The 25,461-nt window shown below is 61.2% G+C and overlaps 3 protein-coding genes across 4 annotated transcripts; 1 reads left to right on the forward strand and 2 right to left on the reverse strand.

Annotated features, from left to right (window-relative positions):
• Positions 1–180: 180 nt before the first annotated feature.
• Positions 181–6,224, reverse strand: ABCB6 (ATP binding cassette subfamily B member 6 (LAN blood group)). Of its 2 annotated transcripts, none has more exons than XM_074145969.1 (19): positions 5,689–6,224; positions 5,042–5,179; positions 4,586–4,775; positions 4,285–4,377; positions 3,853–4,045; positions 3,645–3,766; positions 3,447–3,556; positions 3,295–3,360; positions 3,034–3,159; positions 2,869–2,945; positions 2,699–2,762; positions 2,516–2,601; positions 2,343–2,400; positions 2,068–2,172; positions 1,477–1,651; positions 1,060–1,172; positions 853–947; positions 595–663; positions 181–494 (listed from the first exon to the last, which is right to left on the reverse strand). In XM_074145969.1, the coding sequence occupies exons 1-19, from the start codon at positions 6,202–6,204 to the stop codon at positions 368–370; spliced, it is 2,523 nt and encodes an 840-aa protein (XP_074002070.1). In that variant the 5' UTR covers positions 6,205–6,224; the 3' UTR covers positions 181–367. The 2 variants fall into 2 exon arrangements, with proteins under 2 accessions (XP_074002070.1, XP_074002071.1); XM_074145970.1 differs by having other exon boundaries at positions 1,477–1,645; positions 2,062–2,172; positions 5,689–6,204.
• A 1,329-nt stretch (positions 6,225–7,553) lies between these two features.
• ATG9A (autophagy related 9A) lies at positions 7,554–17,963 on the reverse strand. Its single transcript, XM_074145526.1, has 14 exons — positions 17,861–17,963; positions 17,531–17,574; positions 16,136–16,200; positions 15,677–15,838; positions 15,432–15,573; positions 13,770–14,518; positions 13,226–13,379; positions 12,823–13,002; positions 11,692–11,937; positions 11,185–11,405; positions 10,674–10,791; positions 10,256–10,478; positions 9,970–10,112; positions 7,554–9,885 (listed from the first exon to the last, which is right to left on the reverse strand). Exons 1-14 carry the CDS (start codon positions 17,961–17,963, stop codon positions 9,880–9,882), a joined length of 2,556 nt encoding a protein of 851 aa, XP_074001627.1. The 3' UTR covers positions 7,554–9,879.
• Positions 17,964–18,599: 636 nt separating this feature from the next.
• On the forward strand, positions 18,600–25,314 carry ANKZF1 (ankyrin repeat and zinc finger peptidyl tRNA hydrolase 1). Its single transcript, XM_074145262.1, has 15 exons — positions 18,600–18,726; positions 19,013–19,122; positions 19,496–19,598; positions 19,996–20,180; positions 20,441–20,556; positions 20,841–20,994; positions 21,220–21,442; positions 21,619–21,720; positions 21,949–22,101; positions 22,212–22,328; positions 22,760–23,036; positions 23,509–23,620; positions 23,744–23,911; positions 24,032–24,102; positions 24,682–25,314. The coding sequence occupies exons 1-15, from the start codon at positions 18,600–18,602 to the stop codon at positions 24,800–24,802; spliced, it is 2,139 nt and encodes a 712-aa protein (XP_074001363.1). The 3' UTR covers positions 24,803–25,314.
• Positions 25,315–25,461: the final 147 nt, after the last annotated feature.

Here is a 25,461-nt window from a genome sequence, read left to right on the forward strand (position 1 = left end):
GCACTGACAGCCTGCTGTGCCCCTTGCCCACCTAAGCCCAAGGAGCTCAACCTGCTGGTCGACACACGGGCAGAGGCAGTAGCCCTGCCTGCCCCTGCCCAGAGCACAGCACCCCCCACCCCTCCCTGGGAGGGAGTCCTGCAGACATGTACCCTGCCCAGAGGACACAGGCACGGAGCTGGGAAGGACCTGGTTTAAGAAATTACACAACAGCAAAACAAACAGGTACAAACGTACTGGAGTGTCCAACCCAGCCCCTGCAGCTCCTGGGGCACACGTGGCCCTGTCCCGCAGCCGGCAAAGGGCTCCCTGGCAGCGCGGGGGCCTGGGCCCTGGGTCAGCATCACAGCAGAGCTCCCAGCTGCGCTCACAGACCCTTCTTGCTGCCCAGGGGCTTCTCGCTGCGGTGCTCCTTGCTCTCACCCTCGTCCCCAGCCTGCTGCTGCAGCCACATGCTGGCGTACACACCGCCCTTCTGCAGCAGCTCCTCGTGCCTGCGGGGAGAGCAGAGAGGTGCAGGGTCCTGCGCTGGCCCCAGAGCCAGGGAGGGGGTCCCTGAGGGCAGACGGTGCTAAGGACCCCCCTCATGCTCACCTCCCTCGCTCCACGATGCGCCCGTCCTTGAGCACCAGGATCTGGTCTGCACCCACCACGGTGGAGAGCCTGCAGGGAAAGGTTATCCTGGCTCAGAGGGGAGAGGGACCGAGGGGGGCTTGCACAGTGCAAGGAGCCACAATCACAGGGGCTGTCACCTCCCAGGCAGGAGGACAGGTCTGCGAGTCCCTCTGCAGGGGCTGGCCAGGTCAGAGAGCTCAGCATCTCCCAGATCAGCCCTTTTCCCCCCATCCCTACCTATGTGCAACAACGATGGTGGTGCGGTGGGCGCAGACCTTGGCCAGGGAGGCCTGGATGTTCCTCTCGGTCTCTGTGTCGAGTGCAGACGTGGCCTGCGGGAGAGGCAGGGTGTAGGGAAGGGATGTGGGCAGCGCAGGCAGCCGCTGGGGCCAGGGCTGCTGCTGCAGAGCGGGCAAGGCTGGACTGGGGGGCCGCTGCCGTTACCTCGTCCAACAGGATGATGCGGGGACCCTTCAGGATGGTGCGTGCGATGGCGACGCGCTGCTTCTCCCCGCCGCTCAGCTTCAGCCCCCGCTCCCCCACCTGGGTGTTGTATCCTGCAGGCACAAGGGCAGGAACGTGCTGCGCTGCTGCCCTACGAGATGGGGATGGGCACCAGGGTTCTGCTGCATGGCAGGGCGGGGGGGGGCTGTCCTGCTGGGACCACATGGCTGCCTGGCACAGCCTCAGCCCATCCCTGCCCAGGGCCTGATTTAGCCCTGGAGGGACAGCAGGGAGAGGCAAGGCACAGGGTCGTGCAGGTGTCCCTATGGGGAATGTCACTCAAGGACACCTGTGAGGGCAGCTACAAGATCATGGGGGAACCCAGAATGGCATGGGAAGGGACCGTGGGGGTCTCACCATCAGGGAAGGAAAGGATGCGGTCGTGGATGTCAGCAGCCCGGGCTGCCTCCTGCACCTCCTGGTCAGTGGCCAGGATGCGGCCGTAGCGGATGTTGTTGGTGATGGTGTCATTGAAGAGCACCGTGTCCTGGGGCACCACCCCGATGTGAGCGCGCAGCGACGCCTGCTTCACCTGGGGAGGTGGGGGGGAGGGCTCAGCCAGATCTCCCCCAAAAAAGACCCCCCTCAAAACCCAATCCTACCCCTCAGCTGTGAGCCCAATGCACCACTCATCCATAGGGTGTCTGCTCAAGGTTTCCCCCTGGACCACAGGTTCAGTTGCATCTCTACACTGCTGTGGGGGGACCCTACCAGTGCCCAGCTCTTCCTGGGGAGCCCTGGCCAGTCTCCAGTAGTTCAGCCCAGGGGTCCCACAGTCACCCCACTCACCCCATGCCCAGCACAGACATCAGCCATCAGAGGGGCTGCGGGGGCTGTGTGCTCACCCCTGCCCCAGGGAGATGCCAGTGCCTGCAGCAAGCAATGCCGTGAGGCCCAGAGGAGCACACATCCATCTCCCCCAGGTCCCTGGAGGCCTCCCACCCTCACCTGGGAGATGTCCTGACCGTCAATGCGGATGCAGCCACCCCGCACATCATAGAAGCGGAAGAGCAGGCGGATGATGGTGCTCTTCCCTGAGCCTGAAGGTCCCACCTGCATGCGAAGGTGAAGGGACTTGGATACACCAGAGATCCCCCAGCTGCTGGAGCCAGGGAAGAGCCAGCCCTGCTGGGGGTCTGTCCTTCCCACCCCCATACTTCCCAGCCCCTCTTCCCCCATCCCAGCCTCCAACAGTGAACCCACACCCGAGGTCCCGCTCTCACCAGGGCCAGGGTCTGCCCGGGCATCACAGAGAAGGAGACGTCCTGCAGGATTTCCTTCCTGGGAGAGGGAGATGGAAAGGGGCTCAGGGCCACCTCCGCTGCCCCGTATCCCCATGCCAGGCCCCATAGCTTGACTCGTCCCATCCCACCACCCTGTGCCCACCGCCCTGTACCCATCCACGTAGCTGAAGTGCACGTTCTCAAACTCGATCCGCCCGGCCTCCAAGCGCAGGTCGCTGGCGTTCGCCACATCCTTCACCTGCCATACGGTGAGATGCAGCCTCAGAGCCAGCCTGTCCCCAGGGCAGGACCGCAGGGCCATGCCAGGAAACAAGGTCCAGTAAGGTGGCACCCACCTCCTGCTCCTCATTGAAGAGCTCAAACATGTTCTCCATGTCTACAAAGGAGTTCTGGATCATCCTGGAAGGGCGTGAAGACCAGAGGGAAAAGTTTTGGGGGAGTACATCCTGACCCAGGTGCCCATGAGGAGGGAGACCCCAGGCACCCCTGCAGCTCCCAGCATTACCTGTAGTAAGTCCCAAACCAGTTGAGTGGCGTGTAGAGCTGGATGATGTAGGTGCCAAAGAGGACAAAGTCCCCCACCTGGAAGGGACACGGGAAAGGTGCCCATCACCGCCAGCCCCAGGGTGCCACACCGGGCAGGGACTGCCCAGGCTAGCACCAGCCTTACCTGCAGCTTGTTTTCGGTGACAAAGTAGGCACAGAGCAGGGACCCCGCCAGCAGCCCCAGGCCGATGACGAGGTTCTGGGTCTGGTTGAGGAGACCCAGTGAGGCGCTCACCTTCCACTCTGAGACCTGGAAGAGACAAGGTCCTCTGGGATGCTTCCGCCTCCAAACCAGACCCATGGTGAGCTCCATGCTCCCCGCAGGTGCCCGTGAGGCTCAGCTCCTTCTCCTCTGATGCTCCCACTGGTGCTGAGCACCCCATACCTGGTACTTGACGATGGCATCGTTAAAGCGGTTCACCTCATAGCTCTCCGCATTGTAGTACTTCACCTGCAGGACACAGAGCTGGGGTCAGCGCCCAGGTCAGACCCCATAGCACCAGGCAGTGCTCAGCTCCTCACCGCCACCTATGGTACCGTCTCGAAGTTGAGGAGTGAGTCCACAGCCCGGGACTTGGCCTCGTTGTCCCGCGTGTTCATGTCCCGCCGGTACTTGGTCCTCCACTCGGTGATGAAGATGGTCAGAGCTGTGGGCAGAAGGGGGCTGTGTCTCCAGGCGACCACTGCCCCACAGCCCAGCACGGCACCCCCACACCCCAGACCCCCCCCACTCACTGAGGTAGAGGCTCATACACACGAAGATGATGAGGCCAAACCAGGCGCTGAAGACCGAGGTGAAGTAAACGATGCTGATGACGATGTCCGCGATGGTGGGGACAATGCTGAAGACGATGTAGCTGGGGGTGGAAAGGCAGATGGCACATCAGTCTGGGCCAGTGGGGGCTGCCTGGCCACCCCCCGCCCACCATGGGCACGCTCTGACCTGAGCAGGCTGTTGATGCTGCTGGTGCCCCGGTCCACGCTGCGCAGGACCTCACCAGTGCGACGTCCCAGGTGCCAGCGCAGGGACAGCCCGTGCAGGTGGGCGAAGAGCTGGACCTGTACCTGCCGGTTGGTGAACTGCTGCACCCACACCCACAGGAAGGTGCGCAGGTTGCTCACGAAGCCGGTGGAGCCTGCAGGGCACCACGGGACGGTCAGCAGGGACTGGTGCCACCAGGGAAAATGGCCAGCTCAGAAAGCCCAGCTGGGCAAGAGGGGTTTGAGATGGGGTCCTCCTGCTGCCCCCAACCCTGCTTGCTGCTGCCAAAAGAGAGCAGCAGTGATGGGGGCATAAAGGCATCCCTGATCACCCCAGCATGATGTGGCCCACCCTGTCTCTCCCCAGCGCCCCGTCCTTCCCGACGGTCCTTACCAGCACCTCCGCCCTGCAGGAACTTCAGCCCCACGTAGGTGCAGACAGTCCAGGCCAGGGTGTGCCAGGGAGTACCCACTGTCAGCTCGTTCACTGGGGAGAGGGCGGCATGGATCAGGACGGAGGGCCAGGGAGCATCGCTGGGTACCCCAAGGGAACCGGCCCCAGCACCCAGCACTGGTCCCTGACCCCCTGGACCCTGGTCCTGCCAGGTCCCTGCAGCCCCCACGGTCACTCGTGACACCCCCAGCACTTGGTGAGGCCGTGGGCTGCCTCACACACCGATCTCCAGGCGTCTCACCGATGTTCTTGTAGTAGATGGGGACGAAGACGTTGATGGCCCGCTCCAGCCCCATGAGTGCCATGCAGAACAGCACCAGCCCCTGCAGCAGGTGGTTGCCCCTCGGCCACATGTAGGGCACCAGCAGCCGCAGCTTCCTCCGGAAATCCTTCCAGGTGGAGGTAGCCCTGCCGGAGTCGGGCAGGAGAGGCTGGGAGAGAGCAGAACGAGGGGTCACTGCCCTGGCACCCCAGCCCAGCTGGCAATGGCTCTGAGGAATACCCCACCAAGAAAAACAGCCCTGTCCTCCCAGGGTCCCTGCTCCATCCTCCCAGCAGGGCCACATCCTGCTGACAGCGGGCAGGGAGCTTCAGCAGTCCTAAACCTCGCTCCTCCCTGTCTCCTGAAGCTGCTGACCCCAGTGTCTCCAGCTCCTCTTCAGCCACCTCCCCAGACTGTTCTGGCCCTGGGACTCACCTGGCTGCTCTCCACATCCCGCTCTTCCTCGTTGACCAGCAGCATGTAGGGCTTGCGGGGCAGCCCCGGGGCCTTCATGCCCAGGATGAAGAGCATGAACGTGCAGACATAACGCAGCAGCCAGAAGCCGAACTGCACCTGGATGGAGGGGGGGGGTCAGCGCCTCAGCTGGTGACGGGCACGAGATGGGCATGAGCCGAGAGAGGCAAGGAGTGGGGCACAGGGATGGGGTGCAGTGCAGCCAGGGAAGAAGGGACACCCCACTCAGCTCAGCGGGACCCCCTGGCTGCACACAGCACCTCAGGCAGCACCCAGACCCCTTCCTTCCTCCCTGCCATGTCTGGCTCTGTGTCCTCCAGCCTGGGGTGCCCCTACCCTGGGGAGAGCAGGGGGGGTAAAGGGCTTTGGGGAGCAGGCAAGGACTCCCCACCTCTGCACCTGGGGCTAGGCCGGGCAGAAGCAGGAGCTGAGCTGGATGGGGGCATGGAGAGATGGGTGACAGATGGGCTCGGGGCCGAGACACACGGCACATGCATGGGCACGACACGGGAACATGTACACCCTAGCCATGGCAGGGCACGGCATGTACCCCCACCCCCAGCAAAGGGCCCCGTCCCCCTCCCCAGCCCACAGCCTCCCCAGCCCACCTTCTGGTTGGTGTCCTCCAGCGCCCACCACCACAGCGGGCTCCTCCAGCACACCAGGGTCAGGTTCTCAGCGGCGAAAGCCAGTGCCCAGAAGAGGAGGAGGACGGTGCCGTGGCCCCGCGTTCGGTCCTGTGCCAGCACCCGTGTGTGTTCCAGCTGCAGGAGGGCAACGGCGCAGCCCCAGCTGAGGGCCCAGAGGCAGGCGTGCAGCAACATGTACCCGTAGAGCCGTCCCAGGCCCCCCACTTGCCACAGCAGCCCCCCAAAGGGCTGCAGGGCCAGGAGCAGGGACAGCAGGACCTGGCTGTGGTAGAGGCGGGAGCGGGGGATGTACTTGGGCTCCATGGCACGGCCGAAGCGGACGTAGCAGGCGTACTGCAGGGCGCCCAGCAGCAGGCAGATGCTCAGCAGCACGGCCGGCACCAGTGTGAAGAAGAAGCAGGGCTGGAATCCCTGCTGGACCCAGGCATGGGCGATGGAGCTGTTGCCCTCACAGTAGCCCCCCAGTACCACCATCCTGGCAGGTCACTAGCTGCGGAGAGAAGATGGGCTGGAGCAAGGTCTCGGGATGGACTGTGGGGTAGGGCTGCAAGGAAGGACCCACGGCGGGATGGCACGGCCCAGCAGAGAGGGACACTCATGGGGACTGGGGCAAGCACCACTGGACACGGACACACGAGGGAGGGACACACAGCCATGCAGGCAAGCGGGGCCAGCTCTGCACGGGGATGGACATGAGCACCAGGCCGGGATCCGCTTGCGGAGCCTGGCAATGCCCCGGGTAGCGGGGGGGGGTAACACTGCGCCGGGCGCCCTAGAGCCACCAGGGCCCTTGGGGGTGCACTTGGACATGGTGGGGACAGTGAGAGCCGCAGGGACGTGAAGACACCGAGGTGCTGAGACGAGTCTTGAGCTGTGGGGGGAGCAATGGGGGCAACGGAGCGGCAGTGCGGGGGGGGTGCAACGCAAGGGGATGCACGGGGAAACGCTGGGCCGTGCAGGGGACATGCAAGGGCAAAGGCGGGGGACACGCGTGGGGGCACGCACGGAGGATCACACCCGCAGGGCGAGAGACAGGCCGGGGCCGCGCCGGGGCAATGCCCGGGCGGTGCCGCCGCCGCCGCCGCTCGGCCCCGGGACAGGCGGCCCCGGCCCCGGCCCCGCTCCCTTCCCGGCCCCGCCGCCCCGCCCGGTCCTCCCGCCCGCTCACCTACCCCGGCCCCGCCGGCCCCGGCCCCGCCGCTGGCCCCCGCGCCGCCGCCAAACCGGGCCCCGGCGCCGCTCCGCCCCGCTCCGCCCCGTTCCCCGCCCCCGCGCCGGCACCGCCGGGCTCCTGCCCGCCCTCGCCGCCGCCGGGACCGCACCCCCCGCCCGCACCCCGCACCCCCGTGTGTGTGTGTGCGTGTGTGTGTGCGTGTGTGTCCCCGCCGGACCCCGGTGCTCCACGGACCTGCGCCCCCGCCCACCCCCTGCGGAGATGGGACCGGGAAAGGTGTCGGTGGTGCGGGATGAACTCCCGGGCCGGGGGCCAAGGGGGGGTCACCGAAGGCGAGGCGAGGCACCCCGCTTATCGCCACCGCCAGCCCGGCCCTGCGGTGCCGAGATAGCCCCCGCCACCCCGGCGAGGGCCCTGCCTGCCGCAGAGGTCAGGCAGGACGGGCCCTGCCCTCCCGGGGATAAATATAGCCCCTGCCACCCCCCCGGCCCCCCCGGCACCGAGCTGCGGGGAACTCCCGGCCCGGCAGGCACCTCGCAGCCTCCCGCCTCCATGGCCGGCACCGGCTGCTCCGGCTTCCCGGGTGCCCCGGGTCCCGGCGGGGGCTACGGGGTGCGGCGGGGTGAAGGGAGACTCGGAGGCAGGCAGGGATGATACAGCCCATCTTTATTAGTCGGCCTTACAGCTGTACAGCGAGGGCACGGGGGGTGCGACACCGCGCTTCCCGGGGACCCCCCCCTGCCCGTACGCCCCGGGAGGGGATGAGGAAGAGTGGCTCGCCATGCACACGGGACACCGACGACACAAGCACAACATGCGGCAAGGACTCCTGCCTGTCCCTCCTGCCAGCCCAGGGAAAGGCCCAGACTCTCCCCCCTGCTCCAGGGCACTGCCAGCCTCCAGCGGCTCCCCTTAGAGACCAGCAGCAGAAGCCCAGAGCCAGGGTCCCACAGCCCCAGGGAGGTGCCAGGGAAGCCATTGGAAAGCTCGGCTTCCTAGGAATTCTGCTTTCAGTTTCCCTTCACCGTGCCATGACAGCCCCAAGCCGGAGCTGCTGCGGGGTCCTTGCAGCCTCCTCCTCCATGGAATGACCCCAGCAGCACCCAGGTCACCCGTGGTCACCCTGCCCGGCTCAGTCCTGACCCCAGCAGTGACGAGCTGAGCTTCATTAGAGCGCTCCGTTTGATCTCTTACAGACCCCTGAGCAGTCACAGCTCCGGTTTGTCCCTCCCCATGGTGGCAGGGAACCCACCACCCCCAAAGAGCCTGCCCCTGGGCAAACACCCTGGCCCTGCTCATGCCCTGGCTCCCCGGGGGCAGGTAGCCTGGGAGCAGCCGGCTCGGCAGCGCAGCCTGCCCAGGCTCAAAGGGCAGAGGGTGATACCCGTGTCAGGGGAGGAGAGGCGGCCATGGACTCCCGGGAGCGCAGAGGAGGGCCTGTGGTGCTCGCAGAGGGCATGGCGAAAGCAAGCAGCCCCTGCCGGAGGCAAGGAAGGTGGGGGGGGAAGGAGGGGGAAAGCAAAGCCTGTCAGGGGTTAGCCGGGATGCAGATCCTCACAGGCTGCCACTGGAAGAGAAGAGAAGGAAACCAGAACGATGGTGGGAAGGTCTCATCTGAGGCCACGCTGCACAGCCAGGATCCTGATCTCCACCACCACCACCCCAGGGCCGGGCTGGGGTTTGCCTCTCCCTTCTGGGTTCAGGACACCCCTCTTTCCCTCCCCCAGCACAAGCCAGCTGGTTGGTATATGGTGTCCACAGCAGCTGAAGCCATGTTGCAAGCAAAAGGATAGTTTCAGGAGGAAAGGAGGAGCTGGGACCCTTCCAGGTGAGACGTGAGATGCACCGAGGAAAGGGGGGGAAAGACGAAAGACCTGATATCACAGAAATGGCCACATCAGGAGGACAGAGCTGATGCACCACAGCCTGGGCATGGGGAAAAGGCTTTTATCATGCCTGGGGGACAGGAACCAATACACAGAGCACAAGACCTTCAGGGTGGGCTCCGAGGGGCCTGGGAGCACTCCCGGGAGATGCCGGGCTGCCCCACCTCGGGGTCTCTTTGGCACTGCAGGAGGGCCTGCTAGCAGACCGCACCCCAGGGGTGCCATGGGCGGGAGAGGATGCTGCTGCCCGAGCCCAGAGATACGGCACGGAGGCTGTCAGCTGGGACGGACGTCAGGGACCCAGGACTTCCACCCTACCGACCCTTCCTTGTGTGCAGGGGATGGGCCAGCCGTCGTGAGAATCAGGGAAGAGCTGCAGCATCCCCAAATCCCGGACAGAGCTGTTCCCACCAGCTCTAGATGCCACCCCTACCCACACCAGCAGCAGCCAGGGTCCATCCCTCTGCAGGGTGCTGGGGCAGAGGGGTGGGTGACTGCCCCACTGCTGTCCTGCTCCAGGCTGAGGGGCACAGCACTGGTGCGCTCCAGGAGGGCGAACCGCAGTCCCGGGTACCTCCCCAGGGCTGCAGGCAGGGCAGGTGTGGTGCTACAGGCTGAGCTAGACCCCCCTCAACATCTCCTGCCTTCATTTTGGAGGCAGGTCCCAGCTCCGGGCGGACATCTGGAGCTGGTGGCATCTCACATCTCTTTGAACAGCAGCTGCTGCCACCACCTCCAAGCCAGTCCACAGCTCCCCGCTGCTAGTCCTGTCACGTCAGCTTTCGCAGGCTCTGCAGCTGTCCTCCGACACGGACGACACAGATGTCAACACAGACACATGTATGTACTCACACACGCATTCACCCCACAAGAGTCAGAGTGGCGTTGACTTGACACACGGCTGGACACAAGGTGTCACCGCAATGCCACCGGCCTGGCAGTTTTGTCTCTTCGGCAATTGATGGCAACAAAATGGAGCCCAGGACTATCCCATCCACTCAGGACAGGAGAAGAATCAGGCTGACGCCACATCCTGCTGCCCAGGCGGCTCCCAGTCTGCAACCCCCACGAGATCCCCAGTCTACAAGGCTATACCTGCAAGACAGAGAGGGGATGTGGCACCTATCGGGACCATCCTAAGAACACGTTTCCCCTCTCAGCCACAGCCTTCACCCCTACCTTGTGGATCTGCGGTGGAAGCTCATCCTCTGAGCTCTCCTCTGGCACGGGCTCTGGGTGTCTCGCTGACTGCCCGTCCTCAGCCCAGCCTCCCAGGGGGAGGCGGGAGAAGTGTGATGGGGCTCTGTGTACTGTGCCCGGGTCTGCAGGAGAGGCAAGGAGGAAGATTAGTGTCCTGGGGGACCGCCAGTCTCCAGGGGCGGGCAAGCTGCTCGTGCCAGTCCATACAGGGCGTCAGTTATGGGGCTTTGACCGAGAGCTCAGGCCCCTGCCCTGGCTCCTGTACCTGTAATGCCACCATATCGCCGCTGAAAGCCGGTCTGCAGCGTGGCCGTCTCCTCAGCAGGCTGCCGTGGCGAGGAGAAGGGGTAGCTGGCAGAGCGAGGGATGGGGACAGAGGCACCCCGCTGACCGTCCAGCTCCTCATGGGCGCTCTCCCCGCTCTCGTCACTCTCCCGCCGGTGCCAAGTGTGCCGCTCGGGCTCCAGCTGGGCGTGCTGCTTGTGCAACTGCAGGCCAAAACACGAGTGAGTCAGCTGTGTGGGAGTGCCCAGACACCCAAACACACACTCTCCCCAGCGCTGTACACACACTGGTCTTAACTCTCAGTCACACTGGCATCCCAGTCGCTCCAGACAGGGCACCCCAGTCCTGCCTGCCCTGGCCCTGTGCCCCTCTGGCCAGCCCAGCTCCGGGCTGCTCACCTCATGCATGTAGAGTGCGTGGAGACTCATCTCGGTGGAGGCGTACTCCGACAGGATCATGCTCTGTAGCTGACCCTCCCAGGCGCTGCTCCCCGAGCTCACGGTCCTCGCGTCGGCACTGCCATGGGACACACAAGTGGTGTTTGCTGCCCAGATGCCCCCCACACTGCCCAGCCCCTCTCTGCTCTAATGTCAGGCTTGCAGAGATCCACGGCTGGGCTGGGCAGGAACAGGCCCTCAGTGGCATCTCCCCAGATGTACAAGGTGACCAGGCCTGTGATGGCACTGCCTCATCCCTACAAAGGTTTTCTCATCACTGTGGTACCTACAGGAGAACACCCCGACACTGTCCTAAGCACTTGAGCCTAACTCTGCTTATGAACATGTCCCTTGCTGTCCCAGACTGCAGAGAAAAATGCCACTGTGCACCTAGGACAACAGGATGGCAATCAGACAAGGGTTTAAGGACTCTGCAAGGTGTCTGGCCACACCTCTCCAGCCTGCAGCTTACCCAGAGGCCGTCATGGCACTGGCACCCCGAGGCTGGGTTCCCTCTCCATCCCTTCCCGCCGTCTGGAAGCTGTTGGGAGGCTGCTGGGCAGACTGGAGCGGGGAGAAGGAACGCAGGGCCGAGGCCACTTCGGAGAGGTGGCGGGAGGCCTGTCCATCCCGGCTCATGTGGAAGCCCAGTGCCGAGGAGCCCGCTATCACATTGGCAATCAGGCTGTGAGGCTGCAGGATTGAAAGGGAGAGAATCACCGTTCTGTGCAGACCTGGAGGGCTGATCCCCATCAGCGACACAGACCTGAGACACCCCAGCTCTTCTCCCACCCTACAGGGCCCAAGGACAGCCTGCTGCCTCCTCTAGAAACCCAGCAACAGTCCCAACTAGTGCTGATCTATCACACTGGCATCCCCAGATACAGCCTGGGCAAGGGAAAAATTGCCTAGATTATCAGTTTGCCAGCACCCAGCAAGCACCCCAAGAACACCTCGCATCCCCCCCAGCACCCAGCACCTCCGACTCTGACTGCAGGGACTGGATGGAGCTGAAGAGGGCGTTTTCGGGGAGCACAGCCTGCTGAGCCAGGGCCACGCTGCTGTCCCGGTGCACCCGCTCCTTCAGGAAGCCGATGAAGGCCGTGCTCTCGCGGGGCGGCTGCCACTTGGGGTTGGTGATGGCAAAGTGCATGAGGGACAGCTCCGTCTTGCCATCCTCGGCCTGCTGGTAAATGGAGGCCTCCGTCTTTCCTGCAGACATCCACTGTGGAGCACAGACAGGTAATGAAGGACAGGATCTGCTTTACACCCCAGCGAGGCCTGGGAATCCTGCAATCGGTCTGGGCAACGCACACAACCCCCAGCACAAGCTGGGCCACGGCTCCACATGTAGCAGGCGCCACATCAAAAGCCCCACACGAGTTCAGCACTCATAGTCTGGGGAAGAAGCAAGCACAGTGTGTCCCAGCCGCACCCCAGAACATGCATTGCTGGAGAAAAACTGGAGAGACGGGAACCATGTATTTTGTGACACAAAATACAGAGCTGAAAGCCTCGTCTTGCACTCTCCAGCTCGCAGCAGGAGTGACTCCAGCCAACAAATGACTGTTCTTCCTGCCACAGCGAGTCCACCCCCTCCCTAGTTCATGGCCCTGTCACTAGGGAGTCTTTCCTGACAACCTAAATTCCCAGGCACAGGAAATAGATGGATCTCCTTTCCCTCTGCACTAGATTTTACATAATGGAAAATGCTTCCCATCTGCCTGAGGCTGCCTCTCTCCTGGCCACAAGCAGCCCCAGCTTCTTTAAGTCATTTCTCAGTGGTCGTACTTTTTAAATGTTCAAATATCCTCACTCTTCCCCCCTGAGGACACAGGACTCTTGGTTGTGAAGGCAGGCAAGGACATCAAATGAAGAAATGACAAAGCCTGGTTCACAAAATACCAGGTTAATAATCACAGCTGGGACACAAGAGCCTTCTGGGGCCTATGACCTGTGTTGGCAACCACAGACACCCATCAAAGAGGCAGAGGCAGGCAGCTGGGCTGTGGGCTGCCATGAGCAGCAAGTTACAGCCTCTCCCGCATCCAAAGGGCCAGACACACTGGTGGGCAGCCCAGGCTGCTTTCCTGCCACCCACGGGACCTACCGCCGGGTGGCCATGCTGGCGCACGTCCATCTGGGCAAAGGAGCAGGTGTCGCCCACACCCACCACCTCCACGGTGAAGTTGCGGAAGAAGTCAACGATGTCCAAGGACTTGGGACGCAGGCAGATGATGAGGATCAGGGGGGTAATGATGGGACTCAGGAGCTCCTCCAGGATGAAGACCTGAGCACAGAGATGATGGGCTCAGTGCAAGCTTGAGCATATCAAAAACCCCACAATCCCAAAGCCATCCCCTAGCACTAGCCCGTCTTCTGGGGCAGGGTGTCTCTGAGAAAGCTGCCTTGTTTCTCTGCCAGCCCAGGAGCTGCTCAGCTCTGCAGCAGCTTCTTCCTCCTGCAGGGATGGGGGTGAACCCCCATCCCAGCCCCTTGCAAGCCAAGCTCACCGCTTTGTACTGGAAGAGCTGGGCAAACTCGTCTCTGGTCTCATAGCGGTGGGCATTGCCCTGCCAGTGGTCAGGCATGTAGTGTATGTGGGCCAGGATGACTCGCAGCAGCTGCTCTGGGCAAAATACCAGGTGCTGGTCAGGGATGAAAGACCTGCAGGACAGGACAGGGGAAATACCACAGCATCATACCTCAGTTCCTGTGAGATCTCATCCCAGGAACGCAGGGTGATTGGCCCGTCAGGTGACAGGCCACAGGCTCCACCTGTGCCCTTCACACCCAACCCAAACCTTCCTGCCAGCCCAGCCCTGGGGTGTTGCTGTTCAGCTCCATCAACACCCCTCATATCATACCACCACTGCACCCAAGATTACCACTACCTCCTCTTCTCCTGCCTGCTCCTGACTCTCCCCAGCCATGCCCTTCACTTAGGCAGATTCACGTCCACTTGCAACCAAAGAGCACATATGCATGGATGGTTGTCAGCCCCACAGCTCCCCACAGTGCTGCCAGGAGCACGTGGGCAGCACAGACCCACCTCACCTGCACACCGTGATGCCCACCCCGAGCAGGGTGACTGTGGTCAGGACGTGCTCGACCGCCAGCACGTCCTCATCATAGATGGTGAGAGCGATGAGCACAGCCAGGATGGAGCCAGCAAAGAAGGCCACGTTCTTAGCCACGATGGTGAGGAGCGGGGAGATAAAGCAGTTCATGTACTTGGAAGCTGGCTTGTACCCCTTGCTGAGGCGTGAGTGTAGTTCGTGGTCCAGCTCGTTGAAGTGACGGAGGTAACAGCGGCCGTAGAGGGACCAGCAGCGGGCACCCAGGCTGCCCGGCTCTCGCTTCAGGATCTCCGTGTAGCTGAAGAAAGCGTAAAGGATCTGCCAGATGAGGATGAGGGGGCAGAGGAGGAAGTTAGCAATGCCAATCAAGAGGATGCGAGTGCTGAGCTTCTCAGCCAGCTCCAAGCGATTCCCAGCCCGCTTGTATTCGGCCTTCAAGCTCCACTCATTCTCAAAGAGGGAGCCAGGCCCCCAGAAGAAGATGAGCTCAAAGTTGTACTTAAGCCCACGTGTGTAGAAGACGGTGTCCCCCAGCAGGGGCAGGCGGAAGCGGATGGGCAGCAGTGACTTGTTCACCATGGCCACCATGTAGTTCTTGAAGCGGAGGATGCGGTGGTAGATGTCCAGCTCTGTCAGCTCCTTCTTATGGATGCAGATCTGGTGCTCCTTCTGGATCTGCACGATGCGGGCCTGCACCTCCTGCCAGGTGTAGTAGGGCAGGGTGGACTGGAAGGGGGCAAGCGGCAAGGTTACAGGAAAGATGTGTCCAGGGACAGAAGCTGGGCTGAGCCCACTCAAACAGCAGGACCCAGACACGAGGCAGCTCCCTGAGCCACTTCAGCCTGCAGTGAGCAAACCCCACACCTCATCCCAGTGCCCCTTAGCCCAAGATTAGTGCAGATGACTTTTTCCCAGCCACTCACACACCAGCGGAGGCATGAACACAGCTCCAGGCTCCCACGGGTCCTCCCAGAGCTGGCATTTGGAGTCAGCAGGGAGACACAAACAGGGGAAGGGACTTAAGCAGTGTCCCAGAGGGAGCCTGTGGAATAGCTGGGGACAAACGGAGCTTCTTGGCTCACTCTACGTTTCTCAAGACTTGGTCTCTCCTCAAAGGATGCGCACACACCTTTTGATCCTGTCCAGGAGAGCAAGGACTCTGGACTAGGATGTATGTACAAGACTCAAAACCCATCTTTGACACACTCATCTCCAGTGCGGTATTCACCAACTAGGCAGCTCCATGACTCAGTTTCCCACCAGGTAACCAAGGAAAATGATGTTGTTTACAACCCAGGGAGGTATGAGGATATCCTCGCTCATGCCTTCTCTGTTGAAAGGCATCACAGAAAAGGCCATCACCGAAGAATAAACATATTGGGTGGCAGATGGCAGAGGCGTGTGCCAACAGGCAGAGAAGCCAGCTGGGCAGAGAGGGGTTAACAGGGAATAAGTTGGCTGCTGGAGAAGAGGCTGAAAACAGACCCGTGCAGTTATGGAGCAGAGGGAAGAGCACCCTAGTGCAAGTCTCTCGGAGAACCTGGCTCCAGAGAGGAGTAGAAGGTGCTTCTCACCATCCAGCAAATACCTCCTACGTCCCTTAGCAGCCCCATATACAGCCCTTGGCCCAGCTACTTACCATTGGAATTTTGAGGGCATTGATGTAGAAAGAGTGAATCTCCCAGTAGCAGCAAATGTTGTAGATAAATTTGACGAGTCGGTGGATCCAGAAAACCCCAGCTATCACCAGGATGCAGATGAGAAAGCTGTTTGCCTGGATTCTGCAAGCAAGAAGAGGCAAGTAGTGTGAGACAGGCCCAGACAGGTGCCCTGAGTACTTGAGAAAACAAGAGTGGTGGCTAACATGTCTTCTGTTGCCCCTACCTTGCACTGCAGACATTTGGAGGCAGGAAGGCATCTGGCAGAGTCACCTTAATGGGCTCACTGGGATGCTGGCTGTGATTTACCGCTTTGTTGGCAAAGAGGATGTCGTAGTCAACGCAGCTGATAAGAAAGGTGGTAAATGCCACCACAAAGATGAACTGCCTGTGAAAAAAAAGGAGCAGGCATGAGAAAACCACCCTCCTGCCCCTTAAAATGTGAAGCAGGCAGGGTCACGTGTCACAGAGATGCATTCCCACAGCCGTGGTGGCATGAAAGCTCAGGGGCACCAGTTCCTCAAAGTGGAATGCAGGTTTGGGGCACGGAAAACCCTAACAAAGGGGAGATGGGACAACTATAAAGAGAGCCCTCCTGCCCAGCCAGCTGCAGAAGCTCAGCGGATTCCTGGGGCTGTTCCCCAGCAGCTGCCACAGCCCCAACAGAGGGGGAATCTGCACTTACATGAGCTCAAAGATCTCTCCAATGAGCATGCAGGTGAAGCCATTCTTCTGATGCAGGTTATAGACGTGAAAGCTACAGTCAAGGAGAACAGTCTGGAAACTCCTTCCCTCTGATGAAGGATGGAGAGGCTTCTGTCCCACTGGCATCCACAGCTCCCCAGCCAAGTCTCCCTCCACCACCAAGAGAAAACCCCTCCCACCCCTACTCATCAGCAAGCTGGTTTGCCACTGCAGGGAAACACTCTCTGCCAGGTAAAGCACAGGTAGGATAAGAGGACTTGGCTCCATCCAAGCTCCTTTCTCCCCCTACCCAGCACCCAGCGTCTGTCCCAGCACAGAGCAGAAACTCAGCCTGCCCTTAGGCCGCACAAGGGTAGGGCAGACAACATAGAGACAGGCAAAAATGCACTTAATATCCCTAGCACCTGTGACCGGTACCCCCTGCTCCCAACCCCTGGTAATATGGTTAGCACAACTAACGCCATTTTATAAGGCAAGCAGCCATTCTCTGTGATGGAGCGGATCACTTATTATTTCCCTATCCCTCATCATCAGCCCCTGAAGGTCCTATGACCCAAGTTGACAAATCAAGCAGATTTCTTCTTCCCCTCCCTACTGGCCTCAAGTTTCCTGGGCACCAGTCTGATTAGTCCCTTCTGTGCCAGCCTTGAAGGTCCCAGGCACCCGGCCAACCCGATGGCAGTGATGACCCTGTCACAGAACAGGGAAATGCAACAACACACAGAGCACTGTCCACAAAATCAAGGAGTTACAAGTCCTAAGAGGGAACTTGGACCAGAACTGCTACTGGTCAATGAGACCCAGGACCCCCAGTAGCCAGGGATGTCCCCACCATCGTCTGCTTTCTCTGAGGACTGAGCGATTCGCATTCTTTTATATGATTTTTGAGTATAGATTATAATTGTTATACTGATACAGCAACCCATGGATTATGATACGACCTGATCTGCAGAGAGTCCAGGTGATTAGAAACTATAAGTTAAGCTATGCTATAAAATTCTGTACTACGCTACTTATGAAACTGTACTACACCGATTCTGCTTACAGAAATCCTGTGCTACTCTGATTATAAATGGTATGCTATGCTAATAATAAAATCCTATTAAGAAAAAAAAAAGCTTTAACTGTAACTATGACTTAGTACCATCATCACTCTGACAAGGATCCCTAAAGGAACCTGTCTGTCCCGTCAGCTTTGGGTGACAGCACTGCACAGGCATGGGGGTTCTGCCATCCCCCAGGCCCTCTGGAGTGGCGTGGTGTCCTACAGGAAGGGGCAGACACTGCCCCAGCTCCAAGTTACACCAAACCCAGTGTTTCCACCCGCACAGAGCCCCTGAGGCAAGGGGCTGCATCCGGCCCTGCGAAAGGATATGCGAGAGAAGAAAAGGTCCAGGTTCTCGATGTGATGCCATGGAGCTGAAGAAGAAGAAGCGCTGGGTGAGAGGTCATGACCGGCACAACCCCACCTCGGCTGTTGGACCAGTTTGGGGCCCCCATCCCCGGCTCCCCTAGGTCCCTGGCCACTCCCCTATCCCTACCCAGCCTGGATCTGCCCCCCTCCGCCCCCCCCAGCCCAGACACCGCCGGTCCCCGAGGCCTCCGCCGCCTCACACTTCCCGACCCCGCTCCCCTCAGGCTCAGGCCGTCGGCAGGGGGGGTTCGGGCCAGGCCCCAAGCCCCGGTGCCCTCTATCGCCGCTCACATTTGGCGCCTTCAGGGACGTGGACGAGGAGGTCACCGCCGCCGGGAGGTGACTCGGTGGAGGAGCTCTCCAGGCGCTGGTACTGCGTTTCGAAGTGGGCCATGGCGGGGCCCGACCCCGTCCCCAGCCCCGCCGCCGCCGCCGCCGCCGCCGCCGGCCCCGGCCCCGGCCCGCTCGGCCCCTATCCCCGACTGGCGGCCGCGCCGCCCAATGGCAGCGGTGGGGCGGGGCGGGACGGCAGCCAATAGGAAAGCTGGAGGGCGGGAGGGTAGGCTGAGCCTCGCAGCGACCCGTAGGCGGCGGATGTGACGTCCAGCAGCTGAGGGGCGCTTCCGGGCCGGCGGCGGCTGCACGTGAGTGACCGGGCACGCGCCCCTGTTACCGGCGGGGGGACTCATCGCGGGGTTGGGGGGGGGGAGGGGGAGGGGGAGGGGGAGGGGGAGAGGGAGAAGCTTCGGGTGGGGAGGTTATCGCGGGGGGAATGGCTGGACAGGGGGAATCACGGCGGTAGCAGCCCCGGCGGATTAACGGCGTTGGGGGGCGGGTCCCGAGGGCAGCGGCGGCGGGACGGTCCCGGCCGCAGGGAGGGCTCGGGTGAGGGGTGAGCCCGTGGGGCAGGCGGGGAGAGGGACCCCGGGGAGGGGCGGGGAACCATCCGGTGACTCTCGGGTGGTTCCCGCCGCCCGCCGGGGCCAGGCCCGTCGCTCAGGCGCTGTCCCCTCTGCTGGGAGCAGGAGCGATGCCCGCCCCGGAGAGCAGGTCGGTTTTTGATGCCGCCAAGGACCCCGTCCTCCTGCGGGGACTGACCCTCGTCACTGGAGTTGCTGCGGATGCGTGGGCGGCCGAGCCGGCACCTGCGAGCCACGGTAGGGGGGGGGGGCTCTGCAGGGGGTTTATTTGGCCAAGCTTATGTCCCCCAGCCCCAAGCTGCAAAGAAGGAGCTCTGTCCCCAACACAACTTGAGTGGCCACCCTGAAGGTTGGCAGTGGGAGCTGCCTGGTGGATGGGTAAATGGACTTTCCTCAGTGTCACCCCAAGGTCCTTCAACAACCATAGGGCTTTTTAGGTGGCTGAAAAGAGATCCAGGAGGCCCTGCTCCTTGTGGTGCAGCTCGGGGAGCCACCTGTGCACTGCCTGCCCTTCTTCTTCCAGAGAAACCTGCAGCCACCAGCAGTGAGGAGAAGGCCCATGGTATCCCAGAGGTGCCGGAGCGGATGTGCTGCTTGACCTGTGGACAGGTGTTTGGCAGCCGGGAGGAGCAGGTGAGCAGGGCTGAGTGGTCAGCATGAGGTGGGAGCAGGGCTGGCACAGCCCTGCTGTGCTGCAGCCCAGCACCGGCTGCATCCAGGAGCTCCGCTGCTGACATCCTGTTGGGATCTGGCAGTCAGACCCTGCCTATTATTGCTTAAAACGTCATTTACTGGAGGTAAATAGTACATGCAGCACAGGCCTGCTCCTTTTCAGGTTAACTGTTACATGGCTAACTCATTAATGTACCGTGGTCTTCCAGTCAGGATCACTGCAGAGTCCCAGCATTGGTTTAACCCTCAGAGTCCGTCACCTCAGGGCATTTTGGGGGTGGGAGTTTCCATGGACCACCGAGACCCTCCTGCCTTATACCTATTTCCCCCACAGACTGAGCACTACCGACTTGACTGGCACCGCTTCAACCTGAAGCAACGACTCCTGGGGTGCCGGACACTGCCAGTAGAAGTGTTTGAGGAGAAGACCCGCACAGGTGAGGAACTCTGCCCCCCAGCAGAGCCCAGAGGCTATCAGTGCCGTTGCTGGGACTGTTCTGTGTGGGGATGAAGCCCCTGGCTATCTCTGTGAGCTCAGGGTCACTTTATTCTGCCCCTGTGGGGTCTTCTGGGGGTCCAACACTGCTGCTGAGCCCTGCTGACTTGTTATGGACAGAAGGGGTTGTTCTACCTGAGCCCCTGCCTAGGCATACCTGGAGATCCAGAGCCCCAAACTTCTATCTCCCCAGCCCACAGCCCCCTTGTGATATGTAGGGTATTGGACAGGACATTGCTGGTGTTGTGGGCTAGCCCTTGGAGTCACCTGCAAAGTTTTGGGGAGGCTGTTGGTTAATCTCTGCCCTGCTCCACTGCTTCATTATCTTTCCCTTGCAGGTGATGTTTCTAGCATCTCGGGGTCTGATTCTGAGAGCTCAGATACAAGCAGTGAGTCAGAGTTGCTGCCCTCTGCCAGTGACGGCCCTGGGACCCCCCCGGTCACCCGTTCCCACAAGGTGCTGCTCCGCAATGCGAAGGGCCAGCTCATCTCTGCCTACCGCTGTGTGCTGGGCATCGGGAAGGCAAGTCACAGCTCAGCTTGTTGGGTGGATGGCACTGGGGTGTAGACGTTGTCTGACAGTCCCCCATGTCCCAAGATGGGAAAGGTCATCTCTGGTGCCAGGTCAAAGCCCCAGGCTTACTGGTGGCCTGTTTTTTTTGCTCTGGGGTGCTCCCAGAAGCCTGCTTCTGGAGCCGGAGGAGGGGCTGATCTCTGTTCTGGGGGACAGCAAGAGGTAGCAAGGTGATCCTATGGGTGCTAGCAGGGGTGTCTGTGTATCAGGGTGTCATCGAGGAGACAGTGGAGCTGACAGCATCACTGCAGAGTCTTGGTGCAAGCACGTGCTGGGTTGTGCTGATGATGGGCGGTGGCCACTTCGCAGGAGCTGTGTTCCGGGGGTGAGTAGAGGGGGACAGAGCTGGGGTTATCCTGCTGGGCACGGTCAAGTGGGGCTAAGTGTTGGCTGGCCATCCCCTCCCTACTCCTTCACCGCAGTGCTTACCGCGCCCTAGGCACCCACAGCTCCTGGTCTTGGCTTGAGAGTTGGCTAAGCCCAGTTGTGCTGCAAGAGATGTATTAATCTTTAAGGCCCCAGGGGCAAGCCTCAAGCCTTCCGGGGAGCATCAGCTCACCTCCTCTCCATGCATGGGCCCCTGTTGCTCATGCCTGCCCCTCTCTGCAGCCCCCAGGTGCAGGAGCACAAGACTTTCCACCGCTACACAGTGCGAGCCCGGCGTGGCACGGCCCAGGGCCTACGGGATGCCCAGACCCCAGGATCGGCACCCAGGTCAGCTGGAGCCTCCCTGCGGCGTTACAATGAGGCTGCGCTGCTCAAGGTGAGGACGCATCACAGCACTGGGCTCTTGGCAGGGAGACATGGTCATGGCTGGCTCCATGAGGTGGTACTACACCGCTGCTGGAGGGCATGGGTGGGGTGTGAGCTCTCAAAGAGGTTCACGGCCCAGTTGAGGCTGCTCTGTCCCAGGTCTCTTCCTACTCCAGAGCTACCTGTGCCCATGCAGTGTGCTCAGTGCTCCATAGCGCCTCCCCTTCCTCTCCAGGATATTCAGGAGCTGCTGGCATCCTGGGCCCAGCACCTGAATGAAGCTCAGCGCATCTTCCTGCGGGCTCCTCGTCACAACCGTGCGCTGCTCTTTGGCGGCAGGAACCCACCCCTCACCCGGGGCGACCCTCGCATCTGCCACATTCCTCTCAGCACCCGCAGGGCCACCCTGCGAGAGGTGCTGCGAGTCCACACCACGCTGGCCAACCTGCAGGTGTATGGTGAGTCAGACCAGCCACGGTGCCTGTGGGTCAGAGCAGGTGGGGTGATTCAGTCCCTTGTGCATTACGGGATGCTGCCCTATGGGGTGGAGGTGCTAGCTCACCAGCCATCAATCCCTGGAGACATGGGGTGTTCCGTGTCCCCAGGCAATGACAGGAGCACCCTTGCTGCCCAGGGAAGGACACACCGCTGGAGGACATCACTGGGTCCCCCCGGAAAGGCTGGCAGAAGAGGCAGCAGAAAGCACAGATGGATCCCCCACAGGAGGACCCAAGTGGTGAGTTGAGCCATGGAAAGAGACGTGACACTGAGCCAAGCAGAGGGGTCTGTTGTTATGGCATGGGACCAGATTTGCAGCCCTATGACGGGGCCTGGCACCTCAGTGGGGTTCTGCAGATTGTTGCCTTGCGCTGAGCAGAAGGGCGGGGTGTACTTGGCTGAGAGCCCTGTGTGATTCATGCTGTGTGTGGTGGGGCCTCAGCCCCTGTCTTGTCACCCCCCTCAGCTCCAGAGGAGGAGGAAGAAGAGGAGGAGAGCCCTGCAGGGGAACTGGAGTCTGTGGAAGTGACACTGAGTACCTTGGACCTCCGGGAGTTTGAAGTGATGCCCAAGCGAAACCGCAAAAGGAGGAAGAAGAGGGACAAGAAGGTGGAGAAAGGTGAGGGGGAGGAACTGACCAGGACAGTGTGGAAAGGGACTGCTGTGACTGGGCTGCAGGCTGGCCCTGGCACCCTCACCCTCTTCCTCAACTATGTGCTCCCTGTGCAGGACCCTGTGCCGAAGAGACGGGATGCCATGGTACCCAGTATGGGCAGCCTGGCCTGGAGCTGGCAATGGAGCTGCAGGGGGAGGCTGGGGCTGAGCCCCTTCCCTGGGATGATGGAAGTAAGTGGGGTCAGGAGCCGGGCTGGGTGGATGCCTGCCCATTTTCTGGTGGCTTTGCAGCAGGGTGAAGAGCATGTTGTCACACAGGTGCCCAGAGCAGCTGGGTGTGGGGTGGCTGTAGTGCAGCCACATGCCTTTGAGTGAGCCATGAGTTCAGAGCAGTAGCTCTGAACCGGGGGGGAGGAGGGGCAGACAGCACCCCCAGGTGTTTTGGGGGCGATTGGAGTGGGTCTTACCGCAGGAGAGGGCTTGGCTGCTGCCAACAGTGCCCAGCACATTGTCACAAACTCTGAAGGCGCTGGAGATCCTGCAGTGCCCAAATCCAGCTAGTAGAATCATGCTTAGCTGTGCTGTGTGCATTTCCTAGTCAAATCAGCACTGCTCTGCCCAGGGAGCCATCAGACTCCCCTCCTGTTGTTCTTCTCTCATAGGAGACCCTCAGACCCAGCTCCGCGATGCCCTGTTCACTGCCTGCAAAACAGGGGATGTGGGGACACTGCGGCACCTCCTGGGTGTGCCAGAGAGCGGGAGCCTGCCGGGGGACAGCAAAGATGGAAAGGAGGATACACAGCCCCTGGATATGGCCCGATCCCTGCTCAACCAGCCCGTGGATGCGCACTGCTACACTCTGCTCCATGTGGCAGCACGGGCTGGGAAGGCTGAAGCTGTGTGCCTGCTGCTGGAGGCAGGGGCCGACCCTGCCCTCAGGTACGGCCACAGGGCACCCAGCGTTTGACAAAGCCCCACTGTGGAAGCGCAGCAACTCCCTCCAGTCTCAGCCATGGGAGACTGGTGCCAGCCTTGTCCTGGGACAGGCAGGATTGGTCTCTACCAGCCAGGACTTCTGGGTTTGTTACAGGAGGTCTAAGAGCTGAACCACCATTCTCTCTGCCCGCCTGGTCTGGTGCAGCAGCAGGTGGGCACTGCCCCTAAGTGCTCCCTGGTTTATTGGCAGGCAGTTCAGGGGTAGGGATGAAATCACCCTTTGCAGGGCATTTGAGATGCAAGAAGGGGAGGATTTGGGGGGTTCTGGTGTAGGGATAAGCAACTTTCCCCTCCTTGGCTGCGATACCCTGGCCTGCAGTACCTGTTGCACACCTCTGGGGAGTTGCTGGGCTCACAGCCTGGTGGGACACGGGCAGTAAGATGTCAGGGTGAGCTGGTCTTCCTTGTCTTGCAGAGACAGGCAGGAGAGGACTCCCTACTGTGTCTCTGCTGACAAACTGACCCGTAACGCCTTCCGCAAGTTCATGGTGGACCATCCTGACAAATATGACTACAGCCGTGCCAAGGTGGGTGCCTGCCCCCTGCCCTTGCCTTCTGGGGGCTGGGGGACCCCAGAGCAAAGCACCTCTCACCCACTTGTGCTGTTGCCCCTGGCTCAGTGGGAGATGCTGACTCTCCTCTGCCCCCAGGTGCCAGGGCCCCTCACACAGGAGATGGAGGCCAAGAAGCTGGAGAAGAAGCGGGCACAGAAAGCCCAGCGGAAGCGGCGGGACCAGGCAAAGCGGGAGGAGCAGCAGCGCTGGGAGCAGGAGCAGGAAGAAAAGCAGCGATTTGCAGCCCTGTCCGACAGGGAGAAGGTGAGGCTGTGCGTGGGGAAGGGGATCCAGCCTGGCTGGGGCAGTGCTTATGGGGTGGGCTCTAGGCCCAGCGGCTCCCAGGGGCTAGAGGGGGTGCTGAGCTGTCTCTCTGCTCCCCAGAGGGCCCTGGCTGCCGAGCGAAGGCTGGCTGCACAGCTGCAGGACACCGGCACGACTCTTGCCAACATCAGGTAACAGCTCCGCAGACACACTCCTCTCCCACGTCAGCTCAGCTGTTCCCTGCCCTTCTTGCTCCAGTTCTCATTTCCAGCCTAACGCTATTCCTGTCTGCTCGATTCCCAGCAGTGCCTGTCTGAAAGCTTTCTTGCTCTCTCCCCCTACCCCGCCCCTGAAATATTTTGGAAAGGACAACTTGGTCCACTTGCAGGTAGATCTATGGCAAGCCAATCCCCCAGCCGCTCCTGTGCCCCTGACCCTGCATCCCACATTGCGAGAACTTGACAGAAAGACGGGGCCCCTTCCTTACACCAGCTCACAGGCTTGTGGGCAGGCAGCCCTGCCCGTGCTGATATGGGCAGCGGCCTTACAACCCGCTGGGGGAACAAATTCCCCCCATTTTCAGCCTGCCTCGAGGTGCTTTGCCCCCCACAGCTCCTGGCCAGGCTGCTGCGTGAGCCCTGTAGGACCAGAGGAGCCCCAGCTCCCTCCTGCTGTCTCGTGTCACAGCCCAGGCAGTGAATCCTCTCTGCTTCTGTAACCCCCTTGCGAGTGTCTCCTTCACTCAGGGCCACCTCTGGTCTTTCCTACAGCCGCTGCTGGCATTGTGGAGAGTCCCTACTGGGCAGGATCCCTTTCCATTACCTCGACTTCTCCTTCTGCTCCACAACCTGCCTGCAAACACACCGCCGAGCCCGGGCCAGCCACACGTAAGGCTGGGGACTGCTGCCACCTGCCAAGGATCAATGTGGTGGAGATACAGCTGAGCACTGGCTGTGCAGCGAGGGAGAGCCATGCTGTTTTGAGGGACCCAGCTGGTCATGTCATTCTCAAGGGCAACTCTGACAAGGCTTAAGGCAAGAATGTCACTCTAGTGGTGACAGTGGGGACGTGACAATCAGGAGGTCCCTACATACTAGTGTGAGGGACCAGGACTGCTCCAGAGCCCAGCTGCAGCGTGGGGGGGGGTCTTGCTGCCCGCTTTTTTCACGGCTACCTCATAGGCTGCTGCCCATGGCAGTGGGACAGATCCTGACATATCCAGACTCTGCAGCCCTGAGCTACCTGCAGCCATGCCTCTGGGCACCCTTTGGGCTGTGCTTTGCCCTCTCCTCTCCTGGATGCCATTGGTGTTTTGGCCGTATCACATTAGCAACTAACTCCTCTGTTTGCATCATCAATAAAGAGGTGCCTTGACCCTCTGAGGTGTGGGGGGTATCAGCATGATCACTGGAACTATTTGGGATTAATGTGCAAAACAAGCTCAACTCTGAGCCCCTTTCTCTTTAGCACAGACCCTGCCTGGCCCCTGGGGAGGGAAGGTGCTCCAGCTGTCCATGCCAGGACACGTGCCCCTTACCCGGGGCCCTGCA

This window comes from Numenius arquata, chromosome 3 (assembly GCF_964106895.1).
Source record: "Numenius arquata chromosome 3, bNumArq3.hap1.1, whole genome shotgun sequence".
Lineage (NCBI taxonomy): Eukaryota > Metazoa > Chordata > Aves > Charadriiformes > Scolopacidae > Numenius > Numenius arquata.